Source organism: Pseudopipra pipra, chromosome 23 (genome assembly GCF_036250125.1).
Source record: "Pseudopipra pipra isolate bDixPip1 chromosome 23, bDixPip1.hap1, whole genome shotgun sequence".
Lineage (NCBI taxonomy): Eukaryota > Metazoa > Chordata > Aves > Passeriformes > Pipridae > Pseudopipra > Pseudopipra pipra.
The window spans coordinates 3862952-3875178 of record NC_087571.1 but is presented as its reverse complement, the minus strand read 5'-3'; the positions used below and the strand labels follow the sequence as shown (position 1 = coordinate 3875178).

At 47.1% G+C, this 12227-nt stretch overlaps 1 protein-coding gene across 1 annotated transcript; it reads left to right on the top strand.

Moving 5' to 3' along the window:
* The first annotated feature begins 299 nt into the window (after window positions 1-299).
* On the top strand, window positions 300-12201 carry CRTAM (cytotoxic and regulatory T cell molecule). The gene is made up of 11 exons (XM_064634381.1): window positions 300-348; window positions 2743-2898; window positions 5076-5228; window positions 5442-5573; window positions 8111-8281; window positions 8727-8834; window positions 9554-9625; window positions 10090-10194; window positions 10601-10747; window positions 10931-11014; window positions 11148-12201. Exons 1-11 carry the CDS (start codon window positions 300-302, stop codon window positions 11276-11278), a joined length of 1308 nt encoding a protein of 435 aa, XP_064490451.1. The 3' UTR covers window positions 11279-12201.
* The last annotated feature ends 26 nt before the right edge of the window (window positions 12202-12227 follow it).

The window sequence follows — 12227 nt, the reverse complement described above, 5'->3', positions numbered from 1 at the left end:
CTTAACCTTTTCCTGCTCCCCCCCCCCGTGCATCTCTCCAAGTCCCCCCATCCTGTCACCCACCAGTTTCATTTTTGGGCCCTGTGAGGTCACTGATTTCTCAGCAGTCGCCAACACACGGGAAATGTGAGGTGGGGGCAGAGGAGAGTGGAACAGCAGCGAGAAGGGAAGGGGCAGAGACCCTGGGGGGGATGAAGTCATGGGAAATCTGCTCCCCCCCGGGCTGAAAAGGGACCTGCTGCTGCTCAGCAGCCCCAGCAGAGAGAGGAAGCCAGCACTGCCTGTCCCCAGAGCACAGCATGACTGTCACCAGGGTGCTGCACGCCGTGGCTCTGCTCCTCCTGCAAGGTAGGACCTCTGGATTATTTTGCTCCACCTCCCCTTTGCGCCCAGTCCAGCCTGGAGAGTTCTATTCCCAGAGTTCCAGCTTTGCTGCCTTGTTTTCTGGTTGACACCGAGATATTGTGACTCCACTCCCAAAGCTGAGTCTCAGCTGACTCCAAAAACCAGGATCTGTGAGACCAAGTCACCTCCTAGCAGCTGGTGACATACTGGAGATAACAAGGGATTCTCCCTTAAATTGGGATCACTGCTTACTTTCCATGGCTTGGATATCTGTGTGTGCATTGCGGAAAAAGAGGCTGATAAAAGTCAGAATAATTTTAAAAGCACTTGCAAAGTACTTTGCAAAAAGAAAAGCACTTTAAATGCTCAGTCTCCTTGCTCCTGTTAGAGGATGTAGCTTATACCTGCTTTGCTAATCTCCTCTCTTTCATACACAGAAGTGTGAGAGATTCATATTTGACTGTGTCAGACAGGGAAAGATTTAAGGAAAAAACCAGCAGGACAGTGATCCTTGCTCAGGATTCCTGCAGGCTTCACTCCTGAGCTGTGCAGGAGGAATGAATGTGTGGTCCTTCTCCCTTAGCAGTTCCTGGAGCAGAAACCACAGCAGGGCTGCTGCTGCTACTTTGCTAATGCCCTCAGAAGCTTCTGCTCAGAGTACAAACCCTCTCCCCCCTCACTGCCAGACTCCTGAAGGATGAACCTGGGTCTTGCTGACCACCACTGGCTGCCTTGGGCAGCACAATTCACTCAAGCTCCACTCACAGGTCAAAAATAACCCTTTAAACAGGGTGTCTGTGTGGGCCACAGGTTCGAAGAGCTCTGCTCTGAGTGCACATCTCAGTGCACTGAGTTCTCAGTGCACTTCTGGGGGCTCTTAGAACAGCAACCAGAGGCATGAATTACTCTGCTCAGTGCACCCTGCAATTTCTAGCACAAAATTGTTGCTCTTTCTTGCCCAGAAGGTGGATATTTCACTGTATTTGATGCCAGACTCGCTTTTCCAAGTGGGGCACACGTGGTGCAAGAACCCCCATCCCCTGGAGCTGGCACAGGAGCATCTCCCACTCCCCAGTGACTGAAGATCACAACCAGGTCCAACTGCCCCCTGTGCAGGGAACATTTCACCTGTGAGTCATGGGCTGAGCAAAGCCATGGGCTCCCATGGAAATTACATCTATGCTCTGCTTCAGAAAAGCAAACAACACCCCCATTTCTGGCTCAGTCTTGCTGTTCTCACCTCCAGAGGTGTGATTTGAAAAGACCCCACACTGCTGGGGGTGACAGGAAACCATCATGATGAAGAAAGGCCCCATGGAAAACCACAGACAACCCTCCCCTGCCACTCAAACAACACTGCACCTCCTTCCACAAAGGCCACAAACCCCCCTGGGAAACAACTGTCTTACAGGGGGACAAGTCCTTCCCCTATTTCCAGTGGGAAAATAACAGTTTCCAGCAACGATGCTCCACAAAAGCTTCATTTCTGATATATTTAAAATCTTGAAGAACATGAAAAGCTTTCCCAAAGCCCAGAAAGATTCATTTCCCCAAACTGCAGCAGGAACTTGCAGCAAAGAGCTACCCAGAAAATAAAATCAAAACACATAAAAAGGGCATGAAAAGCAAAACCCTCTTACTGCCTATTTACTTAACTCCAACCCAGGAACTGCTCTTAGTAATTTCTCCAGGGCTTGCCTTTTTTCTGGAGAAGGTAATTCATTCCAGGTCAAATATCTTCACAGAATACATTATATATCTTAGAATGTCTGGAGAGAGCAAAAGACATTTTACTGTAAAATGAACTGAGAGAAGAGAATGAAATTTCATTTTAGTAACCTGTGCCAGGCCAGGTTTGTGGATCTTATCTTGGCAAGAAGTTTCCAAGCAGTTGCAGCATCATGATTTCTGAATAAAAAAGCCTCGTTTTTCAGAGGTGCTAAAAAAAAAAATCCTTCATTGCTCAGCCTCACACACTTGCAAATCAGATTCAACAGCTCCTCAGTGAAACACAGAATTACAGAATCACAGAATGGTTTGGGTTGGAAGGGACCTCAAAGATCATGGAGTTCCAATAATGGAATAAAGGAAATGAATGTTTGTTTTAACATGCAGGGAGCAAGTGCATTAAATGGGTCTACTACCAATCCTTTGATGGTTAATAACATTTAATAACTAAATCTGGTTGTGCTGATCACAAACCTTTGGTACAAGTCCCCACTGACCTCTCTAATGACTGTGATTGATTTATATCAGTACAACCACACTGGCAAGTTTCCCAGGGCAGAAAAACCCCTTGGGAAAAAGGACAGTTGCAGTATTACTGTGTACAAAACATTGTGAAATTTATTGTCACACTTTAAGAGGTGTTTTTTTCCCCCCCCCGGGCTGTGGCAGGGGGGTTTCCAGGGGCTGGCAGTGAAACTGTGACTGTGAAGGAAGGAGAAGACCTGACCCTGCACTGCACCTTCAGCCCCCCCAGCGCTGCCCCCAGCTCTGCTCTGCAGTGGTTGAACCCTCGTGGTTTCACCATTTTTCTCAACAGCCAGCAGGGTGAGTGTGAAGAGCTGCTGTTCCACTCTCCACGGGGGTGGGGGGCACTCGGGGTGGGCTGGCCCAGCTCCTGCTCTGACTCACCCACCACCCAACCCCTCCAGGGGCTTTCACAGTGGAGCCCTTTCTGGCAGGAAGGGGATGAGATGGAAACCCCCCCAGGAGGGGTCTGGCACTGGAGCTTTCAGCAGTGAACTGAAGTTCCCCCCAGCACCCAGAGCTCAGCACTAAACCCCACCCTGGTCCCACAGGAGAGACAGAGGTGGATGTGCCTGAAAGCCCTGGGCACCCTCCTGCTCACCAGGGAGTTGGATGGAGTGCACCAAGAGAAAGTTTTTAGAAACAAGCAGTGATTTCTTAGATGTGCTGACAAAGCCAAAGCTACAGTTACTGCATTCCCTTCCACTCCCTACACCTCACCTCCCTCTGTCCCTGTCTCTCCTCCTCTTGGAGCAAACAGCTCTGCAAGATGAGAATTGCTTTGGCCTTCCCTATTTGCACAGTACCCAGCCAGCATTCCTTGTTAAACGTTCTTGTTAAATCCTATATGTTTTAATGATAACAATGACTGGGATTTATCCAAATTGGGTACCAAATGCCCACTGAAACAGCCCAAGAGGTTGCTCTGGGAATCACAGCCACCAGGTCTTGTCACACCCACACCAAACCAGCTCACTGACGCTTCCCTTAAATATTGCCAATGTTTCTAAACAGAAAATGCCATGAGTAACTGTTGTTCCTATTTACTCAGCTACAAGAGCAAGTGGGATGAGTGCCCATTAGCCATTTGAAGTGACTCACCCCTGTATGGATGTGGAACTGTTTCCTGGGGAACCCAAGATCCCAGGTTCAGTATTCTCAGGGTGTGAACCCTCAGGTTTAAATGGGATCCAAAACAACTCCATGCTGAGCCCCTGACAGCTAGTCCAGGTGGGAAATGGGGCTATTGCAACCCACCCTGTGCTGCTTGGACATCCAGGCCCCCAAAATCCCAACAGCCTAAGGCAAGGGTTCCTCTCCCCTCTTGCAGTCTGTTAGTCTGCAAACCTGGAGGGAAATCCTCTCTCCATCAATTATCACTATTTTTGACATATATCTGTATTCTTGCTATTTTACACCACAGAGGTAGGCAACGGTAGGAAAATCCTTTTATTTACACAGGTTCTTTATGTCCACAAACTCTTTCTAAGCAATTTTGGACCAAGACACTTGATTCTGTCCATCTCCAGTTTTAAGCATCTGCACCTTTTAAGCTTCAGCCCTTTTGATGCTTGAGTGTTTCTGAGCTGACACAGAAGGGTAGGGTGGGGACAGGACATATCCATGAGTGTCTACAGCAGCAGATTTTAACCCAAGGGAACAAAAACTTCCATCACCTGAGGATTCCCCCCATAAATGCAACATCCCACAATTACCCTTCAGTCAGACACATGATACAACACCCACGAGGACCAGAGTTTGCAAAGCATTTGGATCCTGGATAAGTCAGGCACACCAAATATTCTCCTTTTGTATTACAAAAGAAAGCAATCCCTGTTTAAGGAGAAACCAAAGCTGACACTGCACATGGAAGTTTTCATTTTTCATTCTGAGTCACCCCAGGGAGCCTCTGTCTCGTGGCTTCTCCAATAAACCACTTTGTAAATCAGTTCCCTCCAGCCTCATTGCAGCTACAAACACAACACATCCTGGTTATCTCAGAATCGTTTAGTATTTAATCACTGTGGAAGTGCTGTGATTTTCTCCAGGTTCTGTATTTTTACAAAAACCTCAGCTGAAAAAAAAATTGGTAAAAATAAAAAGATAGCTTTTGAAGTCTTTTTCTCCCTGTGACTGGTGCACACCCCCAGTTTCAGTTCATTTTAAGGGCAGAAAGTTACAGTTTCTGTGTTGCAACAGTGGGAAAAGTCCAGGAACTTGGCCTGACCTTGAGGGCTCCTCTAAGTCAGCCAGGAGGGATGAAATAAAGATTAGAAAGTCAAGAGAGAGAAAGGGAACTGTACAGCAGAGCAGAGATATCCTAGGAGATGGTTTCATTAAAAACTGCTCTGGTACATCAAGCGAGGAATTTTAAAAATTCAATTATAAAAACTGTCCTCAGTCACCACTGCTTTGGTTATTTGCCTTCCTCTCATGTACCAACACACGTGGCACCCTGGGTTTTGTTTTCCTCACAGTTTTAAGAGACAAGAGGTACAAACTCATCCATTATTCCAAGGATGAATTATCCATCCAGCTGTCCCAGGTCACAGTGCACGACGAAGGCTCCTACAGATGCTTCTACTATGGCAAACCCTTCCAAAGCAAGGCCCAGCCTGTTGAGGTACTGGGTAAGTCCCTTCCCCTGCTTGTTCCAGAGGAGCAGGACAACAGAGCCAGCTCCTCAACCCCAAGCCTGCAGTTTTGCATGGAATTTTAATGGTGCTTAACACAACAGCATCCTGGGCTCAGCTGAGCCCCTCCAGACAATGCTCTGTGTGCCCCCACTCACAAAACTGAGGAGAAAGATGCCCCAGTACTGACTCTAAGCCTTCCTGCCACAGCTGCCCCTTCTAATCCAGTACTGGAAGTATCCCAAGACACAGGAAGAGGCATTACACTGTCCTGCTACACCCGAGGATGCAAACCCCAGCCCCGGGTCACCTGGCTGTTGGACAACGGGATGGAGCTCCCAGGTAAGTGCTCAAGGACCAGGGCTGATCACCAACAATTCCTTCTTACCAGCCTTGGGCAGCTTAAAAATACTGGAGGGGGAAACACCTTCTGCAACACATCAGTTTGGACCACTACTCATCCCCTACTACTCCTTTAGTACAACCTGGGGCAGGTTTGGAGCCTGGTCAGCACTAAATCCCAGTGTCTGTGCAAGGGAGAGGCTCCTCTGCTTCACTCAAACTCAGCACAGAACAGCAACACCTGGCACCAAAACCCCCAGAGAGCAAGAAATTCCACTGGAATGAAATGAGCCCAGACCCCTGGAGACAGAGTTTTCAACCCCCCCAGTACAAAGTCTGTTAACAAATCCATTATAACTATATTTCTCTGTTGGAACCAGCAGCCAGATTTGCCTCAGCTTTGCTGAGCAGCTCACACACACCAGCAGCCCTTCTGCTCACTTAACTATACAAAGAGCTGCTATTCTCAGATCACTATAAATAGCACTATTCTAAAAATCACTGCCTTATCATCTCTGGTGCACAACTGTATCAAAGTGTGAGAAAAACACTCCCAGATGCAAATGCATTTTCTTTCACACATTAACTCATATTTTGCATCATCAAGCAACATATTCAAAGCTTAGCCTCTAATATTCCTCTGCCCCCAAGATGGGCTTTTTTGTAACTAAGGCTCAAGAAAACAACACAGAAGTGTGCTGGCCTGAACATAGAGAGAAATCAGGAGTGAATAAAAAAAAAACAGGCTGCCAGACACAAAGACATTAATGCAAATAAAGTGCTCAGGGAAGCAACACACCACCCCTGAGTTTTCATGTCTGTTTTTCACAGTGTTTTTCTAAAACCAGGGGTTTCCTCAAATCAGAAACAACCTCAGTTCTGGCCTGATAAAGTCAATTATTTGTGGCATCACAACGCACAACTCAGACATTAAACATCTCCATAAATCCAAAAAAAGCATTTCTCCACTTACTTTAACAGTTGTGCTCTTCCTTCTTGAAGGCCTGGAGTGACTCTCCTTGATCTTCCTTCTTGAAGGCCTGGAGTGACTCTCCTTCCTCTCCCTTCCATCCTCAGCTTTAATCACTTACTGCAAATATTTAGACTAATCAGAAAACAGCTAATAAATCTTAATTACCAGCATCACCTGAGTTCCACCAGGGCCCAGCAGGGGCAAATCAGCTGTAATTGCTGAGCTGTTGCTGACAAAGATTAGTTCCTTCCCAGCAAAAACCACTCTGAAAGCCTTTGGAGCTCTTCCATGACCCTCCTGGGGATGGAAAAGAGGGTTGGGAAATACTGGTCTGAGTGATACAGTGACTTATTTGCAAAGGCTGATTTGGAAACAAGGAATTTCTTTCATTTAAGGGATCAAGGGAAAGCATCAGAACCTCCACATTATAAACAGACAGTTGAAATTATTGTGCCACCACATCTAAAATACCTCCCTCTCCACCAGGGCTGTTCAAACACATCTCTGTGTCACATGAAGTACATGTTTCTTTTCCCAAATCATATAAATACAGTCAGTATTACCTGGAGGGGTAGGAGCTACATCAGACAGGTTCCACAGCTCTCCCTAATTCACTCTGGCAAGGCAGTGAATCTTTGTGTTTGACTTCCCCCAGCTGGAAAAGGAGAAAAGTCAAACCTGCACTGCAGGGATGATGGAGAACTGTTACAGAAATATTTATTTAGTACAAATGTAACTGTTGCCCATCACTATTAACTGTGCTCGTTTCTCGATGTGCACAAATATTGCACAAAAATCGGGGTTTTTTATTTTTGTGGTTGGGGTAACAAATGCACAGCTGCTAAAACACAAATTCATTGCCAATGGGTGTCACATAGAATTGAAAATCTTCTTGATCTCAGTTGTGCTGCAGAGCACAGAGAATCCCAGAATAGCTGGGGTGGGAAAGGATCTCTGCAGATCATTCAGGCAGGGTCACCCTGAGCAGGTGACACAGGGACACATCTGGGTGGGTTTGGGATGTCTCCAGAGAGGGAGACTCCACACCCTCCCTGGGCAGCTGTTCCAGGCTCTGCCACCTCCATGGAAAGAAGTTCTTCCTCTTGTTGAAGTGGAACTTGTGTTCAGTTTATGTCCACTGCTCCTCATCCTGCCACTGGGCACCACTGAAAAGAGTCTGGGAATATTATCTGACACTGAGACCCCCCAGTGTCCCACAGAAAGCAATTTATTGTGTCTGGTAAGGCCCAGAATTGCCAGTGGGTGTGTGAACATTTCCCTCCAGATGGTGTGTGGGGAATTTCCCCGTGTGAGTCACGGCACGAGCAGAGGTTTGGGGTTTGGGTTGAGCAGAGGAAGCGCAGCCAGGCCTGCACTTAAAACAGCTGGGAGGAAGAAAACCTGACCTTTGGGCTCCCCTGAAATCCATTTGCACAACAAACCACTCGTGCACAGCGAGCAGGTGCTGCTTCAGCACAGCAAGGTGAAGCAGATTGGCCCTGGGAGGGTTTTCATCCAATTGCCCTCGGCTAGAAAGCATTTAAATGTTTTCTGAAACGTTCAGGTGACACCAAGCACAAGCTGGGATCTGATGGGAAGAAATGGAGCACAACCAGCACGTTGACAGTCCTCTCCTACGGGCCCAATGCCACAGCCAGCTGCATCATCCACCACCCAGCCCTGAGGGAAGAGAAGCTGATGGCATCTTTCCACTTCCAGGACCTCCCCAGGACGGGTACTCCAAGCTCCTTCCAAGCTCCTTCCCGCTGTACTGCTCTGAGGGGGTCAGAATTGCACAGATACACAGGGAAAGCCAAAGCCCAGAGTCTGCTGCCCTGTGTGTGGAATCTGTTTTTAAAGGAGAAGGTTCCCTGGGGCAAAAAGAATTTGGAGTTCTTCCTCGGGGTCAGGTCTGAACAGCAGCACAGCCTCTGCTCTAAAAACACACATAATAGTGCTTCATCTTCATTTTATTCCTCATTTCATAGCATTAAATATATTCAGAGAGCAGAGAAACTGAGGGTGGGAGAGTAGGACTGTGAGTGTGACCCCAAATCAGACAGAGAACCCAAACAGCCCAGAGCATGGAGCTTGTAGGGCAGGTTTAGCTTTTCCAGGATCATTCAAGTGGCAAAGTGTGTCTTCTGATTTCTGTCGTGTTTGGGGGGGGCTTCCTTTAGGATCCAAACAACCAACCAGCCCTCCTGCAGCACCAGAGAGTCCAGCAGGTTCCAGCTCAGCACCAACACCAACCCAGCAAAGCCTCCCACCAGATCTCACATCTGATTGTAAGTTTGGTCTCTGTCCCAGGAATTTATCGAACAGCAGGAGAGCCAGGCCAAACTGCCACACCTCCCACGTTGCAAAGAACTGTGGAACATTAAACACAGCATTCATCACTTGCTTTCCCAGTTTCCAGCCATGCAGGCAGCCAAAGCCTCTCTCCTCAGATGCAGCAGGATGGTGGGATCCAGGCTGGGATCCTCTGGATGGGTTGCACTAGATGGCACTGTGCAACAACACAAACCTGTGCCTGCACCAGGCTGCACTTAACCGAGTTCTTTCCAGCACAATCAAGAGCTCCACCGCCCAAAGAAGTTGGCCAAACCCCACCAAGGGTTTTGTGCCTGCCTGGCATGAGAGGCCCCCGCGGTGAAAAGTCAATTGCTGCTTTAGAAATGCACGAACTGTTTGTTTATTTTTGTTCAAAAGAGCTACATCGCTGATTACAAACATGACAGAACTATAAACAATTCATGCATGTGTTGATAAACATACATGGAAGAGGAGCCTGGATCTTTTAAGGGTGGAACTAGTTGGTCTTTAAGGTCCTTTCCAACCCCAAACCACTCTGTGATTGTGTGGTTTTCACAAGGTGTGCTCACCCACCGGAGAGGGAGGAAAATGCAAAGTTTTGGTGCATCATCATTTTAGCTTTACAAATCAAATTACACAAGGATATATTGTCTGTGCCCATAAGAAAGAACTCATCTCTCTGTCTGTGCAGGGCCTGAAGGATCAGCAGCTTCATCAGGAGATGAAGAACTGGGAAGTTCCTCGGGTTATGGTGACCCCAATGGTACGATTTACATCATCAGACACGGGGGGTGATGGCAAAGGACAGGGATTGTCACCCTGGGACTGCACCACTGGGGGCTGTGAAGACACTAAAGGAGGAGCCAGGGATATGAACACCAAAATATCTCCTTTAAGAAGAAGGATACACACTCACTCCTGGTTTTCCCAGCAAAGGAAGCAAACTGATGGACAGGGAAAGCCCCCAAATGACCAAAGAGTCAAAGCTCAGCTTTGTTTTAATTTGGCTGTAAATGGGAACCATCGAGTTCCACAATGTGTAAGAGACTCTGAGGATTTTCTTTTCACAAAGTTTCAGATTTAAACAAAATCCAGAATCAGGGGAGTGAGCACAGAGCTCTAAGTCAGGGGAAGTCCCAGGTGCTTCAAAGCTGCTGGGAAAATACGCATTTCTTAAGCATCTCTTGGTCCTTCAGAGAAATATTGTTCTCCTTTCTTTTCCTCCAGGGTCTGAGCCAGCATCCAAAGGAAATGTCACAACAGAGGAACTTCCCAGGACAGAAGCCCCACTGCCACGTGAAAACACCACTGGGACTTCCACCTTCACTGCTGGTAGGAACTCCTTAATGAGCTTCCAAACATGAAAGGAGCTTTCTGACACCAGGCTGGGTCTCTCTGACCACATTTCCCCCTCCAAACCCTTTGTCAGCGCACCAGGGTAATGTTTGTAAGGCTTGTAATTTTGGGGGAGACCACAGAAACACAGCCATTTGTATCATCTAGGGGGAAAAAAAGCTGAATTTTGCTATTTGTTGTGCCAGAGCACAAGTCCACCGATTTCAATCGGTTTTTCTTATTCATACAATAAGAAAATTGACCTCATATCCTAAAATTAAGTCAAATAAGGTGAATTCTGCTCCTCTATCATGTTCCTCTGGCCTGGTCCAGGTTATTGTGTTAATTACCAGAGGCTCACAGGACATTTCACAAGACAAACACCCCCTTGCCTCTGTTCCAGAGCAAGATCCCAAACCCAAAGGCATCAAAAAGAAGGAGAAGGACCTCTTGCTGCCAATCCTGGTGGCTGCCCTGATTTTTGTGCTGCTCATCATCGTCCTGCTTTTCATGATGAAGCTGAAAAAAGCTCATGGAGTGTGGAAGAGAGGTGGGTGCTGGCCCTGGAATATTGACCATGGAATTGCTGTGTTAAGCCTGTCTCTGAGCTGGTCAGGTTGATTGAACCCCCATTTCATAACTGGACCCTCAGAATTTTCATGCTCAAGGCAGAGGGTGAGAAAGAGTCGTGGGAAAAAAATCATTCTCATAATTACACTTGTTTTCTGTGCAGAAAATGATGTTTCAGAGCAGACACTGGAGAGTTATAAATCCAGATCTAATGAAGACAGTCCAGGCCACGAGAAGAATGGACAAGGTAAAAAACTTTAACCAACATAAACTAATCCCTTTGGTGCATTTCTGCAGATGATAGTAATAATAATAATAATAATAATAATAATAATAATAATAATAATAATAATAATAATAAATGTGTGTTTGTGTTTCAGTTGCCAATCACAAGCCCAACCTGCAATATGTAGCAGAAGCATATGGGGAAACCACCCTGAAGAATCCAAGTGACAAAACCACTGCAATAAGTGAGAAAACATTTGCATGTGGAAAGGAAACAGATGTATAGCAATGGGAAACCTGTTCCATGTGCAGAAACCCCCCTTTTTCCTCATGTCAAAGATCTCAGGTCTCATGATTTCAAGGAGCAGGAGCAGCAGCAGCTGCTTTCCATCCAAAAGCCAACTGGGACTGCTTTTATTAAACAGCAGGACAGGTAGATGGGACTGGTGCTCCTGAAAACCTGTCAGCAATGGACTGGTTCACCTGGAATCCTCAGAGGATTTCATTACCCACTGCCAGAAACAGAGCTCATCAATCCCATCCCAGATCCCACCAGCAACTGGGGTCCTCTGAAGATATTCAGTCCATACAAAAATATTAATGTACTGCTCCAGTGGTCACAGGGCTGAGCAGGAAATCCAAGGTGCTGCAAACCTTGTATGATCTCATTCTGCCTCCAGACATGGACCTCCAGCTGGATTTAACCAAGCAGGGGGGTAAAAAAGAAGGTTATTGCCCCTCTCTAGGACTTCTGCCTCAGTTCTTCACCTGTCCCAGGATAACATTTCTCACCTGTCCCAAGATAACATCCCTCCCCGCTGTGCACAACATCACCAGTTACAGTCTCCCACATCACCTAAGATCCCAGGGGTGTTATAGAGAAGATGGATGTCCTTTAAGGTCCCCTCCAAGCCAAACCATTCTATGATTTTATGCTTCTGTGAACGTGAAGGGGATGCAGGATGTTACACGTGGGACCCCCCCCAAATCCAGGAGTGGAGTCACTTCCCTGCCAGCAGGCGAGGTGGGAGCTTCGCCAGGACCTGACACCCGCAGAGCTCTGCCACAGCATCGCCTTTCCTGTCGCAGGAGGGTAAAACCGAACGCCTGAAATAAAGGACACGCACGGGACAACAGAAAGCGGCGGTTTTGTCGTTCGAATTCGTTATTTCTCGCCAGAAAAAAAAAACGATGCAAAGCGGGTTTGAATGTCTAATGAGAGAAATGTCCCTTTC